We start from the raw sequence: 22,548 nt of genomic DNA on the forward strand, positions 1-22,548 counted from the left end.
GTGTAATAAGCACAAGTTCAATTTTTTTGGTATTTGTGTAATACAGGACATTTGTTTTTTGCTTGAATTTCTTATAATTAAAATTGAATTTACAAAATAAATTTGAATTTGACAGATCACGTCCTGTAAATAGCGCAGCAGCGAGCACGATCCAACAACATAAACAAAAAAGAGGCGTGACACATTTATTTGTCAAAACAATTAATCTCATTTATTACTTTCACTTTCGCCGTTTTTACGTAATTCCACAATGTCACAAAAGATAGTTTTAACAGGTGAGTTCTTAAAATCCCCTTATTCCCAATCACCGCCCCAAATCAATCATTTAATAATTCAGGCACCCTCGACATGCTGCACAGCCTCTACGACTTCAAAGCGACTTATGCAAAAACCCTCAGCTTTCGCACCAACGAATACTTCATCCTCCACCAAAGCAACACCAAGCACAAAAACTGGTGGGAAGTGATAAACGAAGCTGGCGAAATGGGGTTCATCCCCTCAAACTACGTAGAGACTGTCACAGTGAACCCCTCGTTTTACCTCCAATTCGTCGAGAACTGCCTCGAGAATTTGAAAAAACGCGCGCCTGCGGAGAATCTCACCGATCGACACGAGATCATAGCCCGATTGAAGGAAGTGAAGAAGGAGATTGAGGAGCTCCCCGAAGGTGGGGGCCACGGCGACGACGTCAAGACGTTACATTACAAAAACTCGGATGTGGCGCACTTCCAGAGTGCGAGCTCGCAGTCGTCGCTCCTAACCGAGCTTAAAAACGATATTGAGGACCCCATCAGGCCCATAAAAACCAACAAAGAGCGGGTGAGGAAATCCATCGAGAACCTCCACGAGGAGGGCTGCAACGACGTGAAGAAGTCGGACATACCCTCTCCCGCAATCACAGACCAATCCGTTTACGAATTGGTCGAAAGTGTGAGAATTAATACTCAGTTGTCTTACGAGATGTCTCGAGTGGCGGTGGTTACGGTCGTCCAAGGCCTCCACGAGCTGCTCCCAGCCTCGGTTTTTCCGTACCTGAGCACGATTTTATCCCAAGTACAAAAATCACTCAATGTGGATGACGTCCAAATTGACCAAACACACGACGCTAGTCGACTTAAAATCATCTTCAATGAGCTCACGTCCTGCAAGGAGGACTCCCAGCAGAGGAGTTGGATGCTCCATGAAGATGAGGACGTCATCAAGGAGTATCTCCTCGAATTAATCTCGATTTTGGTTGGTAAAATTGAGCACAGTTGGGTGAGCATGGCCCAGATTCTTAAAATAACAGAAATTAAAGCCTTTTTTTAAAAAACTAGAAAAAATAACAAAGAACTATCATTGTTCTGATCAAGGTGGCTTATGATTTTGAGACCTTAAGTTGGCAACATTGATTTATTTTTGCATTTTTTTCGAGTATTTTCAAGTTTTTATCCAGAAACTATTTTATTTTATTCAAATTCTTTGAAAAAAAAAATTATAGAAAAACCACCGAGTTGGTTGAAAATAGTTTATTTTTTAGCAGATTTTATTATATAAACAGGGCCGAATGCTTTAGTGGGTACATTTTTCAACTAGAAATATAATTATTTGTAAGATTTCGTTAAAACAAGCCAAAAATTCAACAAAATAGACTAAAAATGGTGTTATTTTGAATATTTAAGCACGTCTTTGAGATGATGACAGAAAAATAAAAAATTTCAAAAATCGTTTTTTAAACCACCTAAAAAATTAAAAAATGAAACTGAGATTGATATTTTTTTAGCTTGTTTCGCTCAACTTTTCGTATTTTGATCAGAGGCTCATTTATATAAATTAAAATTAACTGGTTTTTGGGCAAAAGACAAACATAAGTCCAGAAATTACAAAACTTGGTCGAAAATCTATGTTTTTTACAAAAAATTTAGATTTTTTGCGAGATTTCGCTAAAATAAACCAAAAAAATAACGTATCAATTCGAAAATTATATGATTTTTTAATTTTTGAGCGTTTTAGCACGTTTTTCACCCAGAAACGCACTTTTGTCGTAAAATTTTGTAAAAAACAAGCAGAAGAATCATAGAATTTGGCCGAAAATGGTGTCATTTTTGTGTTTTTCGAGTGCTTAAGCAGAATTTAAGCCTGAAAACTATGTTTTTTTGAGATTTTGCCATACCGAATCAAAAATGACTAAATTGTTATAAGAAAAAGATTATTATGTATACGTATTTTTTCCTAACTCGTATAAAACGAAAAAATTTGTTTAACAGGCTAAAAAATTACAAAATTAAACCGAAACTGATATTATTTTTTAACTTGCTTTGCTCAACTTTTTTGATATTGAGCCAAGGCTCATTTATTCTACAAAATTTTGTTTAAAGACCACCAAAAATCATTAAAATAATTAAAATTGATATTGTTTCTTTCACCCTATTTACTGGTTTTTGAGCAAAATTAAGACAAAAATAACTCGAAAAACCACAAAATTTTGTCGAAAATGCTTTTACACACATTTTTTTACCAAAATTTTAGGTTTTTCTTGAGATTTCGCTAAAACAAACCAAAAAAATTGTTGAATTAAGTAACAATTATATTATTTTTGCATTTTTTGAGCATTTTATCTCGTCTTTCTATCTCTCATCTTTTACCTAGGAACTATTTTTACAAATTATACCGTGAAATTTTGCGAGAAATTTAAATTCAGACTAAAAATGTTGTTATTTTTGTCTTTTCTTTTAAGCAGAATTTTAAGCTGGAAACTGTTTTTTTAAGATTTTGCTATACCAAATCAAAAATGACTAAATTGTTATAAGAGAAAAATTATTTATTATGTGTATGTGTTATATTGTTTCCTAACTCGTATTCTCCAAGAAAATAAAAAAAAATCGAAAAATTTTGTTTAACAGGCTGAAAAATTACGAAATTGATATTATTTTTCAGCTTGTTTTGCTCAACTTTTTGGTTTTTGAACCAAGTCCCATTCATTTTACAAAATTTTGTTTAAACACCACCAAAAATTAAAATACTTAGATATTTTATTTCTTTCACTCGATTTAACTGGTTTTTGAGCAAAATTAAAACAAAAATGAGTCGGAAATCACAAAATTTGGTCGAAAATGCTTTTAAACATATTTTTATACCAAATTTTAAGTTTTTCCGATATTTCGCTATAACAAACCAATAAAAAATGACGATTTAAGTAAAAATTATATAATTTTTGCATTTTTTGAGCGATTTATCTCATCTTTTTTTCACCTAGAAATTATTTCGTGAAATTTTGCGAGAAAATGTTGTTATTTTTGTCTTTTCCGATAGTTTAAGCAGAATTTTAGGCTGAAAACTCCTTTTTTTTGAGATTTTTCCATTTCGTGTTAAAAATCCCTAAATTGTTATAAAAAAATTATATGTCCTATTTTTCAAGATTCAAATCGTAATATGGTGAAAATAGGTGTAAATTTGACAGCTTCTTCAACTCAGATCTGGTGAATTTTGTTTTTTAGGTACACTGGGACACCGATCTGAAATTAAATTTAAAGTGTGATTTATTAAATTTTGAAACACTTGTCTCCACTTTTCTTCATATTTCTCGATTAAAGACACTCAAAAATACTAGTCAGAAAATAGGCCCGCTATGCTGACTCAACGACGCTCTTTGACCCGTCTCCGACTGAAAAATTGCCAAATTTCAGTCAAACGCCGATGCGAGCATCTCTCGACATGTGATTTCCCGAGACCAATACCACTGCATCGTGACCCTAATCCAGTTTTACCAAATGGAAATCCGCTGGTCGATCCGTCAGCTCTTGCTCCAGACATTCGGCGTTTTGTGCAGTCTGGACAAAACCGTCGTCAGCATAATGCTCAACTCGATCCTCCCAGGCGAGCTTGCCAGGTCTGGATTTTTTCTAGTGTCATTAAAAACGTATTAATTCCAATCCGAAAATAAGCATCCGTAAATTTTCTTTGGCATTTGTTGTCTACACAATAGTATATTTCCCCGAAACGGGCGTAGGCGTGCCAAAATCCCAACAATTTGACAATTATTTGTGTGTTTTTCAACGACCGCCAAGTTTTCATGTAAACAATTTCGGCCAATGCAATTGCATTCGTGATTTATTACATCAACCTGTTTTATTGTTCCATCAAAATAGATTTTATTTCAGGGATATGATGGCGAACGCGAGAAACATTCCCAAATTAAACTACTCGTCGATTCTCCTCACCATGATTTTTTCCATGGGCGAGCCCATGCCCATCACGCATCACGGTAAAAACCCCCCTCCCAACCACCACACAAATAAATCAAATTTTTAGAATTACTCGGGGCGAATTTCTTGTCATTCCTCCTCAACAACATTGAGTATCCCCCAGATACGGACATCGACGAGCAAATCCCCGATTTATTCCTCAATTGCGTCATTTCGTTCAATTTGCAGTTTGAGGATTGCGAGGAGAACCCGGTCCTCAACGCTTTAGAGGAGCGCGACGTCGCGAAAACTTTCACAGAGAAGATCCTCCTCCTCCTCAACCGGGAGCGTAAGTACCTCAAAACGCCCCGAAACGAAGTAATTGAGGTTTGTAGACGACCCGGTGCGCATTTTTGAGCACGAACCGGCCCCTCCTCACGCCCTCCTCAAGCTTTTCGTCGATTTGTTGAGTCGGAAAAGCACAGCTTCGCTCTTCTACACCAACGATATCAAAGTTTTGATCGATATTGTGGTCAGGAACGTCGCCGATTTGTCGCCAGGGGACAAGCGGAGGCAACAGTACATCGAGTTGTGCCGTTTGGTGATGAGAAACACCAACTACGAAGAGCACAGACACCGTCTCGATGACATTTTGAAGAGTTTCACGCGGATTTTCTGCGAGGAGAGCGACTTGAGCAAAAACGACCAGCAGCTAGTCCGGGAAATCTCCCACGAGTTTCCGCATTTTTTCAAATAATTTTGTGATATTTTCTGATTAAATCGATCAATGTGTTAGAGTTTTTCATTCCTTGAGAATTGTATGTGATATCCTACCTCACGTAGTGTTTTAGGGTCAACGCGCTTGTGTTACTCGTGCCAAAGAAAGCGACGAGTCAATAAATTTATTTATGAAATAAAATACAAATTGTAAATTAATTAAAATAAAATGTGTACACTTGTTGGTTTTTTTGTAAAATGCACTGAAATTCGCCGGGCTTGGGCCTGTTTACACTTCACCAGTCATCATCTCCATGAATTCTGAAAGCAAGGAAATGTGACGTCAGCAGTGCCAAAATTAGCCCTCACCATCGAAATCCACGGTTCCAGACCCGTCAGTGTCGATCTCCTCAATCATCATATCCAACTCCTTATCCGTCAATTGGTCATCCAACTCGCGCAAAATCTCCCGGAGACACGTGGTGGGAATGTACCCGTTCCCCTCCTTGTCGTAGAGTCTGAAGGCCTCCTTCAACTCCTTCTGCATGGCCTCGTCGTCCTCCTCCACGATGAACTTGGCGGCCAACGTGACAAACTCCTCGAACTCCAGGCGGCCCGACTTGTCCGCGTCCACCTCCTCGATGAGCTCCTCCAGGATCTTCTTGTCGAAGGGCTGCCCCATCAGACGCAAGATGTCCGAAACCATGTCGCACGGGATGCTCCCGGACTTCTGGTTGTCGAACGCCTCGAAGGCCTTGCGCAAAACTTGAAAAAAAGATAAAATTCATTCGTGTTATTGTTTGGGCTTTTCTTGGCGCGGAAAGTTTCCGATTTATTTAGGTTCACACAGGGTGTGGGTGCGATGGTGCACCTGTCTCGCATGCGGACCGACATTCAAGATTTAAAAATAAAAAATTAACAATCACTGATTTATTCATTTTCCCAAAAAAAAGCAATTTTTTTGTTTTTTATTGTCGTTTGCTTACTTACCGGCGATTTGTTCTGGCGGTAATTCATCCTGAAAAAGAAAAAAAGATTAGTAGAACACGAACTTGTCCACTGCACAAGTGATAGAAATGTGTGTACCATTTCGTGTGTCTGTTGCAGGAGCTTGAGAAGAACTGGATGGTTCCCGGACTGTAAACTCTGGTTATTATTTTCGAGTTATAGTGGATTTCTAGCGTTTCCCCGTCCCCCTAATTTTTCAGTCTTTTGCAGAGTGTATTTCAGCCCACACTCGACCAATCAGAGGCGTTGGGAAAACGGCAGCAAAGTAACCCATCGTGGTATTTTTAGAAACAAATGCAGCTTGAAATCGAGGGAGGGGCCCTCATTTCTCAATAATTCATCGATTTTTGTAAAATTGGGGAAAAATCTCATTTAGTGCTTGCCGGTGTTGAATTACTTGCCCGTTTTTGTACATTTAAACGGGAGCATTCGGGACATGTCCCACCCACGCCCCCGTGTCGTTCACTTTTCTATATCTGTTCGAAAATACACACATCTGGCGTGCCATATATTTCTTTGAAGTGTGTAAAACATTTTAATCTAATTGATGCTCTGACGTGGTTGTCGATCAAAACCAATTAGTCCCAATATTGGGGCAAAACAACAGCATTGCAGGTGTTTATCAAAAGTGAAAATTTGGCAAAGACCCCCAGTGCAACGAACGATTTTTGTTTTTAGAAAAACAAGCAGGTGCACGCTATATTTCACTACAACCAACAAACCGTGTTTATATTTTACAAATGGTGCAAATTTATCTAATTAAACACTCTGTTTACGCGTTGAGTAACGTTCAAGGTTTTAAATAAAAAATTAACGATTCGAATTTCGCGCTCAATTAGTAATCAGCGCACGCGCATAACCCCAATCAAATGTTAGGTTTATCAAACATTTAATTCAATTTCGACCGCAGGAATCGCCTCCCAAGCCGTGAAACCCCAAAATCGCCTTAGAATGGTCGACTGCGAGAAGGAAGAAGCTCTAAATTTGGTAAAGTTGACCTTTTTGTCGAAAGTGAGGTTATGTCGAATTTTCTTTTCAAGCAAAAGGAATTTGAATGGGTTTTGCACCAGGAAGTGCACAAGGGGCTCGAGAAAATCCACCAGATACTAGCGGTGAGTCGTTTTGTTGCTTTGGGGGTGTTTCAAGGGGGTTGTAGGAGTGTGCGGGGAGATTTCCTGTCCGGTTGTACGGTCATGACAATTCAAGTAAACAGGACAAATTCGTGCTTTCTGTGCCCTCAGATCAGGTCAAATGTGTCGTTACGTTGACTGGGGACAGTATTACGCATGCTGTAAGTGCCTCAAGTTCCGCAAAGCCCTGACCTAATTGTCTTTTTAAGGATATTAATTTTAAAGTTACTAGACAGACAAATACGACGATGGTTCGCACAACCATCCAAAATGATTGTCCTTGGAAGTTGCAACAGGTCCAGGATGCGGCCAATCATCTCCAACAGGCCATAAATCACATCGATGATGTGGGGAAAAATTACAAGTTTAAGTGAGTTACTTGTATTTGGTTTCGTGGGGGCTTAACGGGGTTGTAGATCCTCGGACGAGGTCTTACACGTCTTGGGTAACATTCTGGGGAGTTTGCAAAGGGGGCGCACTAGTCTGATTGTCCCGCGGAAGCGGGCTATGGACGACTTAATGAGGAGTTTAAATATGGTAAAAAGCCGTGGTTTTGTCGCAATTTCTGGTCATTTTACGCTTTTAGAAATCCCTAAATCCCAATTTAAGCGAAGATCTGGCCATTAGCTTCTACATACAAAGCCATAAATTAATATTTGCTATTTATCAACTGACAAATAGTCACGGGACCATGAAATATGATTCCACACATGCTGAAAGCTCGGTGCCTTGGCTCAACGAGGTACTCGTGTTTTTTACAGTCGGCTTACAGCTATGCCAGCAACTTAAAGATAAGGTTTGATTTTGATAAGATTTATGGCACCGTTTATCTCGATTTTTTCAGATCTGTGTTTTCTCCCAATATAAAGATTTTACTGTAGGCTCACGTCCAAGTAGTCCTATTCAGACATAATCTCGTGTTTTTCCTAGATAATGTTGATATTGTCAATTCCAAATTGTATATAGATAGACGTCTTTGTTGACGTAATATGAATCTTATTAACATTCTAGAGCGTTATCAAAATAAATGTATTTATTTATTATTATTTTTTTCTACCGCGTAATCGGACGAAAAATGCGTTACTCATTGGCCATAGAGCATGTCGCTTGTACATTTTTTAAATATGACTGTTTCTTTGTGTAATTTCTAGTTTTATAAGACAATAATTCAGAGTTGCACCTGTATGTTTGTAATTGTTGAAGAAGCAATAAAGTCTTGTTTCATGTTCATTTTACAGATTTTTTTATCCTAGTGTTCCTGTGTTTATTTCCTGAAATTATATTAAATTATATAAAACAGCTGCTATCAAATGCATCACTCTAATGTACTAAAAATAAATCATTAATTTTTTATTGCCATGTCTGACGTCTTACTTTTAAAACAGAATTAGAATCGAATCCACCGAATTCCACCAAACTTATACAATTTATAATTTATAGAATTTGCCAATCTAATGAGCAGTTTTTATAAGCTTTTACTTAACTTACAAAGTTGTCTGCACGAAATCTGGCGAGTCAAATTTCAGACATGTCATCCGAACAAACTGAAAATTTTAATTAATAATTTATAAAAAAAAATAACAATTGTTATAAACAATTATAAATATCTCGGTCCCTCATTGGGATATAAAGATGGAACCAACGCCATTCGATAGAGCAGGAAAAAAACTAACGGGTTGTTCGTAAATCAAAATAAAATTAAAAATCAAAAGAACCCCTAAAACAAAAATTAAAAATGGGCAAAAATCAGAAAATTTTAGACCAAAACAAAAATCAAGAAAATGAAAACTTAAATGATTTCACAAAACAATAATAAGTGAATAGCACAAAGTAAAAAAAATGTTTTTTAAATTTTTAAAGCCACTAAAAAAAATATACTTTATTCTTCGACACTGTCAAAATTTACGGTTTTTCTCCCGTGTAAGGAAGTTTTGACAACTGTTTGACATTTTTCAATACGAAACGTCAGATTACTTTTAACAGTTTTAAAGCAAGTTTAAGCCTTGTTGAGTCGAATTCGAAGAATAAAATGTTATATTTAACTATCAACTCGTTTGAGTGTAAATCGGACGCTTTATTCCACCTTGTGGATGATAAACCACTTTACACTCGTGCTAGGTGAAATAATGCGTCCGACTTACACTCAAACTCGTAGAACAAATAACAAAAAGTATTTTTTTTATTTTGTACTCAATGTTAAAGAGTGCTTTTATCAACTAATGTCAGTAGATAAAGTAGTCTTTTATCGTCTAGTGAAATAAAGTAATTTTTATCTACTGTTTATATTCAAGAAATTCTGGTAAGTGAGGACAAAATAAAACGAAATATTATACACGACGATAAAGATTGTTTAACTACTCGTGAAAAAAGTTCACTCGTGACTTCGTCACTCGTAAACCTTTTCACTCGTAGATAAACAATTTCTTTATTGTCTTATACAGGTGCGCCAGAACTCGCACCCCAGAGAAAATTGCCATATAAGGTAAGATACTAGGAACATGGAAAAAATGTTAAAAAAATTTTATTTATAAAAATTTTGAAGTTATGAGGGTTTAAAGTTTACACTTTGACCCTATTTATTTCTGTTGGAAAATTAATTTTCTAAGTTTTTTTGCTATAGGCTATTAAAAGAGGAAGCTGTATCCTAAATTGTAACTCTGTTCAATGTTATTTGTGGCTTTTATTAGCAAAATTTTTGGCCCGTTACTAAATAATTGTAAAAAAACATATACAATATCATCAGTATCATTATATAGATATAAAAAAATGTCAAATGACAAAAAATATATGTCAAAATTTTTTGACAGAATTTTGTAAACATTTTTTTCATTTTCCTGGTATCTTACCTTACTTGAAAATTTTCTCTGGGGCGCGAGTTCTGGCGCACCCTGTATAATAAATAACTATTTTCTGTCAGAGAAAAACATTTGCTTACACTTTCAGATTTTAAATTTACTAAAGCTTTGGAAAATAAGCTCTTGTGTATCCCTCTCCTCACAATCATATTAAAAAATTATATAATTTTTTATGTGGTAAACTGAAAATTCCATTTGGTTTCAATTAATTTATTCAACAAATCTCTAATTTGTTCCAATATTTCTTTAGTAGGACAAATAGTATCAAACCTTTCAAAATTTAAAATTAAATGGATCAGTAATTTAGTTTGTTACTTTTAAATTATGGTTTATTACATAATTTTGTTTATCTGTCCTGATTTTTATATTATTTTTGATAATTCCTCACTAGGTTGAAATTGCATTTCGAAATTCAAACATATTTCTTCATTATTTCAAGTGTTTTTTTTTAGTAGAGCTTTCTAATAAAAAACTACTTCGGTATAAGAATTATTCATATTTTAGTAGGAAACCAATACTCAGGAATGTTTTTAAATTACCTATGTTATTACTTACTGAGTTATTTGTATTATACTTACAACTTTAAAAAGAATTAACTACACAAAATTTAATAAGATCTATAAGATTTATTCGTTCAAATTATATAAAACAGTCGTAGTGGAAAATGCCATTTTAATATACTGTAAATTATTAAATTAGCTACATATTAATTAAGTGTAGTTAATAATTGACTCACTTTAGCAACAGAAGTTGCATCTAATCGTCCTGAAAAGTATAATATTAAAAAAAATTAAGAGGGTTTTTAACTATTTATTTAATTGAAAATCGATAACAAAACATTACTTTATGTCTGTTTGCCTAATTCATATTTAATAAACAATTATTTACGATATACGAGTAAGTACAATATTTCATGGGCCAACTAAAATTTTTCATTTTTATTCAAAATAGCTTTTTAATAACAAATACGTTATTAAAAAAATGGATTGAAGTCAAAATCTTCGGTACGTATAATTTCGTCTACTTTGATATATCATATTTTTTTATGTTTATTTCCCAAATTAATAGTAGATATATCATTTCTACGAAAAAGTTTTTTGACGCCAATCGATTCCCCGAAACATTTTACATATGTTTATGTTAAAATATTATATCATTGAGGTACAGTTTTACCGCAATTTACAAAATAAGAAAAAGTAAAAATTTGTTAACACATTCTAAATTTTATTACTCAATATCTCAAAAACTATACATCGTAGAGTATTTTAACCTGTTGCATCGTGTTCACGCGTAATTTTACGTCTATAAAATATTCCAAGTATTTTTACGATTTAAGTTAAATTGACTATTTTTACGATTTTACTACCGCTCAACTTGAAAAAGTCAAAAAATTCGTAATTTTTTAAACTTGACCGAATAACGTTTTATGCACTGTTTTGAGTCTTTAAGACTTCTACAAATGTAAAAAACGTTATATGGATCAAAGTTTTAAAACAAAAGTTTTAAAACAAATGTTTGTCGACATTTTGGTCGATTTTTGGCACCTGGAGCGGTCTATTGCCAATAACTAGGGACTTATGTTTGGTACCGTTGGAAAGAAAATTTAATTTTCCATCATACAGGCGAAGAAAGGTAATTATCCTACGTTAAATAGTTATCGAGAAAATTGCTGATAAAGTCAAAAATATCCAAAATATTAATTCAACTCTATCAAGAATTTTTTCTCGACGCGAATCGATTTCTGTGAACATCTTATGCATAAAAACATTATAACGTTTGAGGTAAGAATAAAAGAAGTAACGAAAATAATAAAATAATGGAATTCAAAATTCGAATGTTTAATTTGGTTTGACATTTTCATGTAGCCCAATTTACTCCAACAAAATTTTGCTGTACTAGTTTTTTGTGAATTCGATTGTATCTGCATATACATTTAAGTATACATATACAGGGTGTTTACAGTCTTGGAGTTGAAAATTGACCTACTAATAGACGAGTACATAAATACTGTAACCGAGAAAAAAAACTCACACAATTGTTATTATCAAGAATGTTATTTAACTCCAAAATATTGGTACACGGTTTGAGGGTCACTGAAATTATTTCCTTGTTCAGATAAAATTGTATTGTTGCAACAGATAAAAAAATCGTATCTAGGAAACCAATACTCTCCAAAGTTTCTAAATTATGTCATTATTTATTGAATTACTGGTTTTGTACTACTATTGTACTAACAACTTTTAAAAAAATCAATGGCACAAGACTTCATGGGTGCTTTAATTATACAGATTTCGGTGATTTTTTTATTCTTTTAAACCATACAAAACAGTCGCTGTGGAATACATAATTTTAATGTACTGCAAATTATTAAATTGCTTCCATTTTTATTTTGTAGTAAATAGTAGACTCACTTTAGCAACGGAACTTGCATCTAATCGTCCTGTAGTTAACAAATTTATATAAATCGGATTTACTGAATTTTCCAACAAAATAAGTAACGTTGTGCAATTTTTACGATTATACGAATACCAGGGCAGTTCTAGTAACTCATCAAAAATTTTTCCAGTCTAGAATTACCATTAAATGAAATTAAATTTTTTTCTGATTTTTACCATATCTGGGACTTGTATGAATAGTGCTGTGAAATGAATTGTTAATAAGACACTTGTTGTAGAAAAAGAAATCGATCGGAGATTAGCTTTCCAATCGTCACTGAGCGAGAAAGACTGAAATTTGATTAATTAAGTTTATTGTTTTAATTTTTATTCCTACATTGATGAAGAAAAAAATCATTGAAGTGTCAACGATAAGCAGCATATAAACCTCAACTTGGAGAAGCCCCCAAAACATCTTGATCACTTTTTTAATAAATCTAGAATTTTACTAAAATTACTCAATTGAGAAAACTGTTTCTACTTACGTAGTTATGGACACGTGTCGTATGACTATAATTCGCAATTTTTCTGCAACAAACTCTTGATTCGTTTCTAGATTTTTCATTTTGCTAATGTAAAGACCTAAGAGCGATAACTGGAATTTAACACTACAAATGGCATAAAATAGACAACAGGCGATCGAAAACGCCATACAAGCCAAAAGGAGAAAATTAGTCAAGAAAAAAAAATCCACAATTTTTCCATATTTAGTAGGGAACATTTCCTTAATTAAGAAAATGTCTCTGTCATCACTAAACAACGGCGAAATAAACACAACTAAACTTGTCAGCGAAAAGCCTACGACAAATAGCGTCATTCTCAAAAAATTAAACTCTTTTAAAAATCTGTCGCGACTGGAGGCATCACAGATGTCCAAAGGCCAAATTAGCGAATACAATTCATTGAAAATATTTCCAATCGTTTTTTCTAAAGCTATGAAAACAAATATTTGGAATGTCATCTAAAAATTGATGATATATTTTTAATTAATGCGAATTACCTACAACTTACAAAAAAATTGACTCCCATTGTGGGGAAATAAGTTAACAAAAGTTGCTTCTTTTCCGTGCTCCGTAGGATGTAAACACATTGCAAAAATATAAAAGAAATATTGAAAATGAATATCAAACGGCTGAATTTTTTCACTCGAGGATTGTGGAGCATAGTATCAACAGTTAGCTTCTTAAAAAGCCAAAATGGATCATCTGCAATTATTTTCGTAATTGGCGTTAATCTGTTTTAACTAAGTAGTTATACTCTTTTCAATGTAAGACATGTTTCTATATCACAATTGTAGGCAAAAGTATAATATTAAAAAAATTAAGAAGGGTTTTAACTATTTATTTAATTGAAAATCGATAACAAAACATTACTTTATGTCTATTTGCCCAATTCATATTTAATAACCAATTATTTACTTATCGAGCGATAAAGATAATTTGTAATCGAGTCATCTTTGGATCGGAAAACGTATGTTTTACGTCGGCGACTAATTCCAGCCCATTTTACCGTTTTACCTTACGACTTGTCATTTTATTTGACGTTTCCCATGAAGTTAGTTCAAAAACAGACATACGTTCTCAGATGCAGCGATGACTCGATTACAAATTGTCTTGATCGCTCGATACAATATTTCATGGGCCAACTGAAAATTTTCATTTTTATCCAAGATAGCTTTTTAATAAGAAATACGTTATTTAAAAAAGTTGATTGAAGTCAAAATCATATTAATCATGTGCCACAAACTATTTTTTTATATTAATTACAGATTTTCGTTAAAAGAAAAGAAAATACAACGAAAAAAAAACAACAGAAAAATGGCGCTAATTTATTATAATGTGGGCGGTCATGTTGACGGGTTAAATAGTTATCCAGAAATTGCTGATAAAATAAAAAATATCAAAATGTTAATTCATCTTTATTAAGAATTTTGCAATTGTCTCGACACCAATCGATTTCTATGAACATCTTACATACTAGGTGAATAAAAATTATGGAACCAAACGTTTTTTGCTTAAACTATTTATTTTTTGAAAAAACTAATTGATGAGTGATAAAGTACTATAAAAATGTGAAGATTTAATAAGAATAAATTTTTTCGAAATTTCTTTTTGTTTTTGAGTTCTACAAAAAAAAAAAAAATTTAATGGCAACCCACTATAAAATCATTTTTCTCATAAAAGCTATACTCTAAGGATTCCAACTATCTGCTTTATATTTAATTTTTTCAAAATAATTTTTTCACATAAATTGCAATTTTGACAAAAAAAAATCGCAAAAACTCAAAAACAAAACAAAATTTTGCTCTGAAAATACGATCACATTTTTTATATTACTCTAATTTATATTAATTGTTATTTTCTGGAGGCAAATGATTAAAAATAAAACCGCTTGGTTTTATAGTTTATATTCACCCTGTATATGTAGGTATGCATAAAAACATTATAACGTTTGAGGCAATAAAAAAAGTAATGAAATGAAGTAATAAAAACAATAGAATACAAAATTTGAATGTTTAATTTTGTTGTTTCTAAAATATAATTTTAGTTTTATTACCACTACAAAATATTTTTGCCAGGTAATTAAGGCGAAATCAGTTTTTTCACTATTTTATACAGAAAAAACATCGTGAAAAGTGACAAGTGGCGATAGCTATGCCACGGGATGTACTTTAGAAATTCAACTTGTCACAATGACAGACGTTAATATTTGACATTTTTGTGTAGCCCAATTTACTCAAACAAAATTTTGCTGTACTAGTTTTTTGTGAATTCGATTGTATCTGCATACATACATATAAAAATTACTTCTTTATTTCAGAATTATTTATATTTTAATAGGAAACCAATACTCATCAAAGTTTATGAATTGTCATTATTTATTGAGTTACTTGTTTTGTACTATTGTACTAACAACTTTTGAAAAAATCAATTGTACAAGACTTGATGGGTGCTTTAATTATACAGATTTCGGTGATTTTTTTACTCTTTCAAACTATGCAAAACAGTCGTTGTGGAATATATCATTTTAATGTACTGCAAATTAGGAAATTGCCTACATTTTTATTTAGGTGTAATAAATAATTGACTCACTTTACCAACAGAAGCTGCATCCAACCGTCCTGTCCCTAACAAATTAATATAAATTGGATTTACTGAATTTTCCAACAAAATAAGTAACGTTGTGCAATTTTTACGATTATACAAATACCAGGGCAGTCCTAGTAACTCATCGAAAATTTTTCCAGTCTAGAATTACAGTTAAATAAAATTATACTTTTTTCTGATTTTTACCATATCTGGGATTTGTAAAAATAGTGCTGTGAGATGTATTGTTAACAAAACACTTGTTGTAGAGAAACAAATCGATCGGAGATTAGCTTTCCAATCATCACTGAGCGAGAAAGACTGAAATTTGATTAATTAAGTTTATTGTTTTAATTTTTATTCTTACATTGATGAAGAAAAAAATCGTTGAAGTGTTAACGATGATCAACATGTAAACCTCAGCTTGGAGAAGCCCCCAAAACGTCTTGATTACTTTTGTAATAAATCTAGAATTTTACTAAAATTACTCAATTGAGAAAACTGTTTCTACTTACGTAGTTAGGGACACGTGTCGTTTGACTATAATTCGCAATTTTTGTGCAACAAACTCTTGATTCGTTTCTAGACTTTTCATTTCGCTAATGCAGTGACCTAAGAGCGACAACTGAAATTTTAGACTACAAATGGCGTAAAATAGACAACAGGCGATCGAAAACGCCATCCAAACCAGAAGGGGCAAATTAATCAAGAAAAAAAATTCCACGATTTTTCCAAATTTACTAGGGAACATTTCTTTGATTAAGAAAATGTCTCTTTTATTACTAAACAACGGCGACATGAACACAACTAAACTTGCCAGCGAGAGGCCTGCGACAAATACCGTCATTTTCAAAAAATTAAACTCTTTTAAAAATCTGTGGCGACTGGAGGCATCACAGATGTCCAAAGGCCAAATTAGCGAATACAATTCATTGTAAATATTTTCAATCGTTTTTTCTAAAGCTATGAAAACAAATATTTGGAAAGTCATCTAAAAATTGATGATATATTTTTAATTAATGGGAATTTGAACAACTTACAAAAAAGGTGAACCCCATTGTAGGGACGTAAGTTATAATAAGTTGCTTCTTATCGGAACTCCGTAGAATGTAAACGCATTGCAAAAATAGAAGAGAAATGTTGAAAATGAAGATATAACGGCTGAATTTCTTCACTCGAGGGTTGTGAAGCATGATGTCAATAGTCAGTTTTTTAAGAAGCCAAAATGGGTCATCTGCAATAATTTTCTTAATTGGCGTTAATCAGTTTAAATTAATTACTTTTTTGAATGTAAGTCATCTTTCTATGTCACTATTGAATACAAAAGTAGGTAATAGGTATTAAAAGAAAATTTAGAAGGTGATTAATTATTTATATTTCAAGTGAATATCGATAACAGTAAATTATGTTTATTTCCTTTCCCTTCATCATTTAAATAATAATATCCTTCATTCGTCTTCTTTAGTATTGTCGTCAGCAATACCTATTTTTGATTCGATGGTGAATAAGGTATGTCAGGTTAGACATGCAACTAACAATCCGAATCCGTACTATTGGTTGCATAACCAGCTTAATTTTATTCATTACAATTTTAAAAATAATTAGTCTTCAAATATTCAACACAAGCATTTTGCTCATAACACAGAAAGAGATTGATAAGAAATATATATTTTTTGTTGATGTTCATAGTAATCATTGTAGTGACATAACCCCATTTAACCTTAAAAGTGATCAAAAATGTCGTCAAATTCTTACGAAGATTGGATTTCGATCTACAATAACAACATTAAGACAACATGGGAGGCAGAAAGGTTAGAACTTCGCAAAATTTCCATGATTTATTGTGCCTTTCAAACGGAATTAAACAGTGAGTTTTTTTTAACCCAATTTGTTTATTTTCTTCAATTTCTTCCCAATTCCAGAACTTAAAACTAGCATAAGTGATGAAATATTGGCTGTTAAGTCAGAACTGCGTAAAAGAGACTCCTTCCTTAAGCGTAAAACCTTCAAAGGACTGTAAGTGTAACCACCTGAAAGCCATTTTTTGCTAAACTTCTTATTCTAGGGCACAATCGGAACAATTCACTGAATTAATCCAGTTGGGCAAAGGTAAATTAACACACTCTAATGTTACACAATGTCTCACAAGCGCCCAATTTTCAGAAAACCAAACCCCTACCTCGCCCCTGAAACAGCTCGATTTCAACGACGCCAAAACCGGAGACTTTCTCCCCAAATCTCCTATTTTAAGCACTAAATGCTCGCCAACCTCTCCGTTTATTTTCCCCCAAGTCCCCGAAACGCCCAAATGTGACGACTCAAACATTTTGGAGTGTTCAATAATCGAGAACACGCCCGTTGTCAAACCCAAGAAGCGGACAAAACCGTCGTTTATGACGCAAAAAAGACAAAAATTGAAAAATAAGACTAAGCAAGAGACGACTCTCACACAGATGTTTTTGCAGCCAAGGAAGGAAAAGTATGAAAATTGAAAAAAAAAAACGAATTTGATTGTTTTTATTTAGGGAGATTGATTCGAATATGCCGTCAATGACCCTCAACGAGATGATTAATTTGATTAATGACAGTAGCGGGAGTGAGACTGAGGCCGAGCTTGAGCCATTGGAGGTGACCACTGAGCCGAAGAAAAGCCCAATTAGGTATTTTTGTTTTGTTTCATTTTGAGTTTGTTATGTATTGAGGTTTGTAGAGAGTCCCCAGAAGTCGCCTTCGAGGAAGTGGTGAGGGGCAAAGCGCGTAAAAAGCTGAAAGGGTGGTCGTGCCACGAGTGTAGGGATTACTACGAGGTGCTCAATTTGCCCCCCGATGAGTTGGAAAAGCGGAAAAATGAGTGTTCGAGACACAGACGTAAGTTTCAAAGGAATGAAACGTATGAGGGGTTTTGGGATTTGACGTTTGGGCCCACTCCCAAGACCCAAAATTCGCAATCGATGGTTTTCAATAAGAAATAAAATTTATTAAACATTATATTATACTATTACAAATTTCCTCGCTTCGCTTGTTCTATTTCAATCGCCTCGAACAAAGCCTTGAAATTCCCGGCCCCAAATCCCTGAAATTTTTCACACTCAAAATTAGAAAAAACTACGGGAGACTACTCACATTGTGGTTCCTTCTTTGGATCACTTCCAAGAAGAGCGTCGGTCGGTCTTGCATATTCTTGGTGAAGATCTGCAACAAATACCCTTGGTCGTCGTAGTCGATCAAAATCTTCAGTTTTTGCAAAATGTTCAAGTCTTCGGCGATCTTCACTTTGCTGTGCTTCAGCTTGTCGCGAAGAATGTCGTAGTAGCTGTCCGGGACTTGGAGGAACTCGACCCCTCGCCCCATCAGATTTTGCACCGAGGTGATGATGTCTTGGGTGTTGAGCGCGATGTGCTGCACCCCGGCGCCCCCATAGTACTCCACGTACTCCTCGATTTGGCTCTTCTTCTTGCCAGGAGCGGGCTCGTTGATGGGCAGTTTGACGTTCTCCTCCCAGTTGCTCATCACAATGGACCGTAACGCCGAATATTCGGTGTGGACTTGCTTGTCGTCGACGGACCAAAACCGGTGGAATTGCAGGACCGTCTCGTACCATTTCGCGATGGACTCCATCTCACCATCGGGCTGATTGCCCACGATGTGGTCAATGAAGTCCAATTTACCAGCGGGCCTGAAATTTTCAATTGACAGTAGTAGAAAAAATTATTATAAAAGTCGTGCTCACAAGTTTTTTGCCAACTTGTCCTCCTGGCACATGATGTAGCCGGGCAAAAAGGGGCCCCGGTAGAGACTGCGGTCGATGAAAGTGTGCGTCGTGTCCCCGTACTAAAATGTATTTTACACTTTTTTGCAAAAAAAACACAGGGTTTACCGTTTGAATTTTGGCGAAACGAACAATCCCGTGGAAATCGCTCTCCTCCCAAATATCTTTCAGTATTTTGGCACCTTTTTGTTTGGCTCTCTGAAAAAAAAATCTGTTATTTTTCCATCCTTGTTTGTTTAATGGAATTTGCTAAGTCTATCCTTGTCTCACCGTAACGATTCCTTCCAAATCTTCCACAGCCATCGCGATGTCCTTCACGCCGTCCCCGTGTTTGACTAAATGGGGGCCCACCTCGTGATCCCCCGGTTCGTAAGGGGACATGAAGACGAAAATGACCTTAAAGCAGTTTTCGGTATTTCGCTTGAAAAAATTTGGACTTACTTTGTTCTGGCGGACGACGTGGGCGGCATATTTGCGACTTCCACTCTCCAGGCCTTTGTAAGCCAAAGGCTCGAAGCCCAATCTTGTGATGTAGTAACTGGCGGCTTGTTTGGCATTTCCGACGTAAAATGTTAAATGGTCGAAACATAAAAATTTGCCATTGGTTGGCTAAAAAAATCGTTGTGAAATGCGAAACAAATTTTTGGGCTTACCTTAGGGCCTTTGTCTGTGTATGAAGTCTAGAGGATTGTTTCAGTTAATTTGGGTTCAGAGGTGGCCAAATACTTACCATTTTCACTCACTGAAACTTGACTGAAATATGCTGAATAAGAGGCGATTTTGTCTTTTATAAGTTCGCACAAACAACGTTGTTTATCTGATTTTATAATTAATTTGGAGAAATGCAAATCATATGTAAAAGCAAGGAGATCAGGATTTGATACACTCGTGTAGCTGTGGAGCAAATTTGTGTAATAAAAGTCGCCCAATGGTTATTTTGCCCAAAATTAAATTTCTCCGCCTAACAGTACAATTTTTGGAAAAAAAAATTACGAAAAAATGATTCGTCATGGTCAAACTTGAACGATAAAAGCCTAACAGTCGTGTAATATTTCCCCGTGACTTGCATTTTATCATAATAAATTATTGACTTGAAAATTATTTAAATTTCGAAAAAACAAGATATCTCTAAGAGGTGGTGTGTCACCAATAGAGTGTGAGCCTTCCAGCGATTTATTCCTGTTTATCAAGAACAGCATTAATTATTTATCAATTTTTTACCGCATTTACGGCTTTTATCACAGTCTGTGTTTTCATTTTTCAAACTTGAGGAGCGTCGAAATTGAGAGCTCATCACAAGCGCTGCAAATATTTAGTTTCCATTAACTTTTTTCCATATTCGATGCGAATTTTAAACAGACTTAAATGCGGTGATAAATGGGAAATTATGCAGTAATTTCAGGTACAGAAACATTAATTAAAATGTGTGTCTGACACGAAATTTGATTAAAGCACTAATTACTGGCACATGTTTCAAATAAAATTGAATCAGTAAAAATGTCTGATTGTGAGTTGGAAATGTAATAATAGTAAACTGAAATCCTAATGAAATTCTTGTATATATTATTGTTAATTTTAGGCAAGTGTCACTTTTTATTTTGCAAATTTTTAAACAAATAATTTTTTGTGTTTACATCATAATTTCTACGTTTTTAACGAAAAGCGAACATTCATTTTACTTTGTCGACAAGAATTTTTAATAAATAGATATTTAAACAATATAACTGAAACATTAATTAATAAAAAATAAAATAACTGAAGTGAAAACTGCAAAAATGGAAAAGTTAACTGCAAATAAATAAGTTTTCACTCTTCTAACTTTGTAAATTTGCAATAAATTATTGAAATTTTGAAGTAAAAATCCTCGTTTGCATAATCACTAATCTTTTTTTAGCTACCTGAAAAGCTGAAAACAGTGAAGATTTTTTTTTGTTTTACTAAAAATCCTCTTTTTCAAGAGAAAGAAAGACACTGCCAGTTTATTTATTTATGTCATAGAATTTTTAATTAATTTTATTACGTTTATAGTATTCGCATTTCTACGTTATCTCTACCTACTTGGTTCTCGAGATAAGCGACTCCAGCAATAATTCTTATTTATTTTAGCTGATAAAAAAAATAAAAATAAATTAGGGAGAAAATGAATAATCAAAAAAAGATAAAAGCAATTCAATATTTGATGAAAAAACACAAACATCTGAAATTTTTGCGTTTAATTTTAATTTGAAAGCGTAATTTTAGTTTTAACCACAGTTTTGACTATTTTATTTGATACGCTGATTACGAATATGCCCAATTTTTGCAATTACTACAAAATTTTGCCGTAGTAATTGACATTTGAATAAAAATAATTTTTTTATTTTTTTTTAATTTTAACTACGTTTTTTGCAAAAAATTATTAACGTTTCGACAAAAACGCAGCATCATTCGTCATAGTCCACGTTCGGTTTTCTATAACAGGACGAATTCCCGGAGTTGATTAGAACTCTATTTTATACAGGAAACTAAATTAAAAACAACCGGATTTCATCCGGAAACTACCCAAAATCGACGAAAAATTATTCAATGACTCCAAAACTATTCGTTATTCAACATTTTAACTTGCCTTTTTGTATAATAATAATAATAATATTTTTTTTTTGAAACGATCCAAAATCGGCGAAAAATTAATCAATAACCCAAAAACTATTTGTAATTCAACATTTTATCTTGCTTTTTTCTGATTTTCACATAATTTTATAAAAATAATAATAATAAAAATTCTAAAAAAAAATCGCTTAGAAACACACAATTAACGAAAAAATATTCAATGACTTCAAAACTATTCGTCATTTAACATTTTAACTTGCCTTTTTGTGATTTTTCACATAATTTTATAATAAAAATTCTAAAAAAAAAAATTCGCTTAGAAAYGACCCAAAATCGGCGAAAAATTAAGCAATAACCCAAAAACTATATATTTGTAATTCAACATTTTRACTTGCTTTTTTGTGATTTTCACATACTTTTATAAAAATAATAATAATATATTTTCTAAAACAAAAAATCGTTTAGAAACTACCCAAAATTAACGAAAAAATATTCAATGACTCCAAAACTATTCGTCATTCATCATTTTAACTTGCCTTTTTGTGATTTTCACATAATTTTATAATAATAATAATAATGATAATAATAACAAAAAATCTAAAAAAATCGCTTAGAAACGACCCAAAATCGGCGAAAAATTAATCAATAACCCAAAAACTATTTGTAATTCAACATTTTAACTTGCTTTTTTGTGATTTTCCCATAATTTTATAAAAATAATAATAATAAAAATTCTCAAAAAAATTCGCTTAGAAACACACAATTAACGAAAAAATATTCAATGACTTCAAAACTA

General features: G+C 33.5%; 6 protein-coding genes across 6 annotated transcripts; 3 read left to right on the forward strand and 3 right to left on the reverse strand.

Moving 5' to 3' along the window:
* Positions 1-132: 132 nt before the first annotated feature.
* Positions 133-5,122, forward strand: LOC123009834 (NCK-interacting protein with SH3 domain). The gene is made up of 6 exons (XM_044406361.1): positions 133-275; positions 338-1,233; positions 3,666-3,868; positions 4,140-4,243; positions 4,291-4,512; positions 4,559-5,122. The coding sequence occupies exons 1-6, from the start codon at positions 251-253 to the stop codon at positions 4,918-4,920; spliced, it is 1,812 nt and encodes a 603-aa protein (XP_044262296.1). The 5' UTR covers positions 133-250; the 3' UTR covers positions 4,921-5,122.
* On the reverse strand, positions 5,052-6,095 carry LOC123009842 (troponin C-like). The gene is made up of 4 exons (XM_044406389.1): positions 5,967-6,095; positions 5,871-5,898; positions 5,250-5,645; positions 5,052-5,201 (listed from the first exon to the last, which is right to left on the reverse strand). Exons 1-4 carry the CDS (start codon positions 5,967-5,969, stop codon positions 5,170-5,172), a joined length of 459 nt encoding a protein of 152 aa, XP_044262324.1. The 5' UTR covers positions 5,970-6,095; the 3' UTR covers positions 5,052-5,169.
* A 604-nt stretch (positions 6,096-6,699) lies between these two features.
* Positions 6,700-8,248, forward strand: LOC123009836 (protein rogdi). Its single transcript, XM_044406378.1, has 7 exons — positions 6,700-6,875; positions 6,929-7,000; positions 7,045-7,179; positions 7,228-7,388; positions 7,435-7,555; positions 7,605-7,814; positions 7,863-8,248. The coding sequence occupies exons 1-7, from the start codon at positions 6,840-6,842 to the stop codon at positions 7,929-7,931; spliced, it is 804 nt and encodes a 267-aa protein (XP_044262313.1). The 5' UTR covers positions 6,700-6,839; the 3' UTR covers positions 7,932-8,248.
* Positions 8,249-15,255: 7,007 nt separating this feature from the next.
* On the reverse strand, positions 15,256-15,894 carry LOC123015640. Its single transcript, XM_044415506.1, has 4 exons — positions 15,762-15,894; positions 15,602-15,715; positions 15,401-15,556; positions 15,256-15,343 (listed from the first exon to the last, which is right to left on the reverse strand). Exons 1-4 carry the CDS (start codon positions 15,804-15,806, stop codon positions 15,290-15,292), a joined length of 369 nt encoding a protein of 122 aa, XP_044271441.1. The 5' UTR covers positions 15,807-15,894; the 3' UTR covers positions 15,256-15,289.
* A 1,053-nt stretch (positions 15,895-16,947) lies between these two features.
* On the forward strand, positions 16,948-18,411 carry LOC123015549 (DNA endonuclease RBBP8-like). Its single transcript, XM_044415331.1, has 6 exons — positions 16,948-17,261; positions 17,317-17,410; positions 17,460-17,503; positions 17,558-17,873; positions 17,920-18,054; positions 18,105-18,411. The coding sequence occupies exons 1-6, from the start codon at positions 17,132-17,134 to the stop codon at positions 18,364-18,366; spliced, it is 981 nt and encodes a 326-aa protein (XP_044271266.1). The 5' UTR covers positions 16,948-17,131; the 3' UTR covers positions 18,367-18,411.
* Positions 18,350-20,021, reverse strand: LOC123015548 (4-hydroxyphenylpyruvate dioxygenase). The gene is made up of 8 exons (XM_044415330.1): positions 19,894-20,021; positions 19,817-19,843; positions 19,605-19,772; positions 19,434-19,559; positions 19,272-19,361; positions 19,125-19,225; positions 18,518-19,070; positions 18,350-18,467 (listed from the first exon to the last, which is right to left on the reverse strand). The coding sequence occupies exons 1-8, from the start codon at positions 19,894-19,896 to the stop codon at positions 18,393-18,395; spliced, it is 1,143 nt and encodes a 380-aa protein (XP_044271265.1). The 5' UTR covers positions 19,897-20,021; the 3' UTR covers positions 18,350-18,392.
* Between the last annotated feature and the right edge of the window lie 2,527 nt (positions 20,022-22,548).

This window comes from Tribolium madens, unplaced genomic scaffold, assembly GCF_015345945.1.
Source record: "Tribolium madens isolate multiple individuals breed KSU strain unplaced genomic scaffold, Tmad_KSU_1.1 Scaffold_19;HRSCAF=116;Tcas5.2_LG9, whole genome shotgun sequence".
Taxonomy (NCBI): domain Eukaryota; kingdom Metazoa; phylum Arthropoda; class Insecta; order Coleoptera; family Tenebrionidae; genus Tribolium; species Tribolium madens.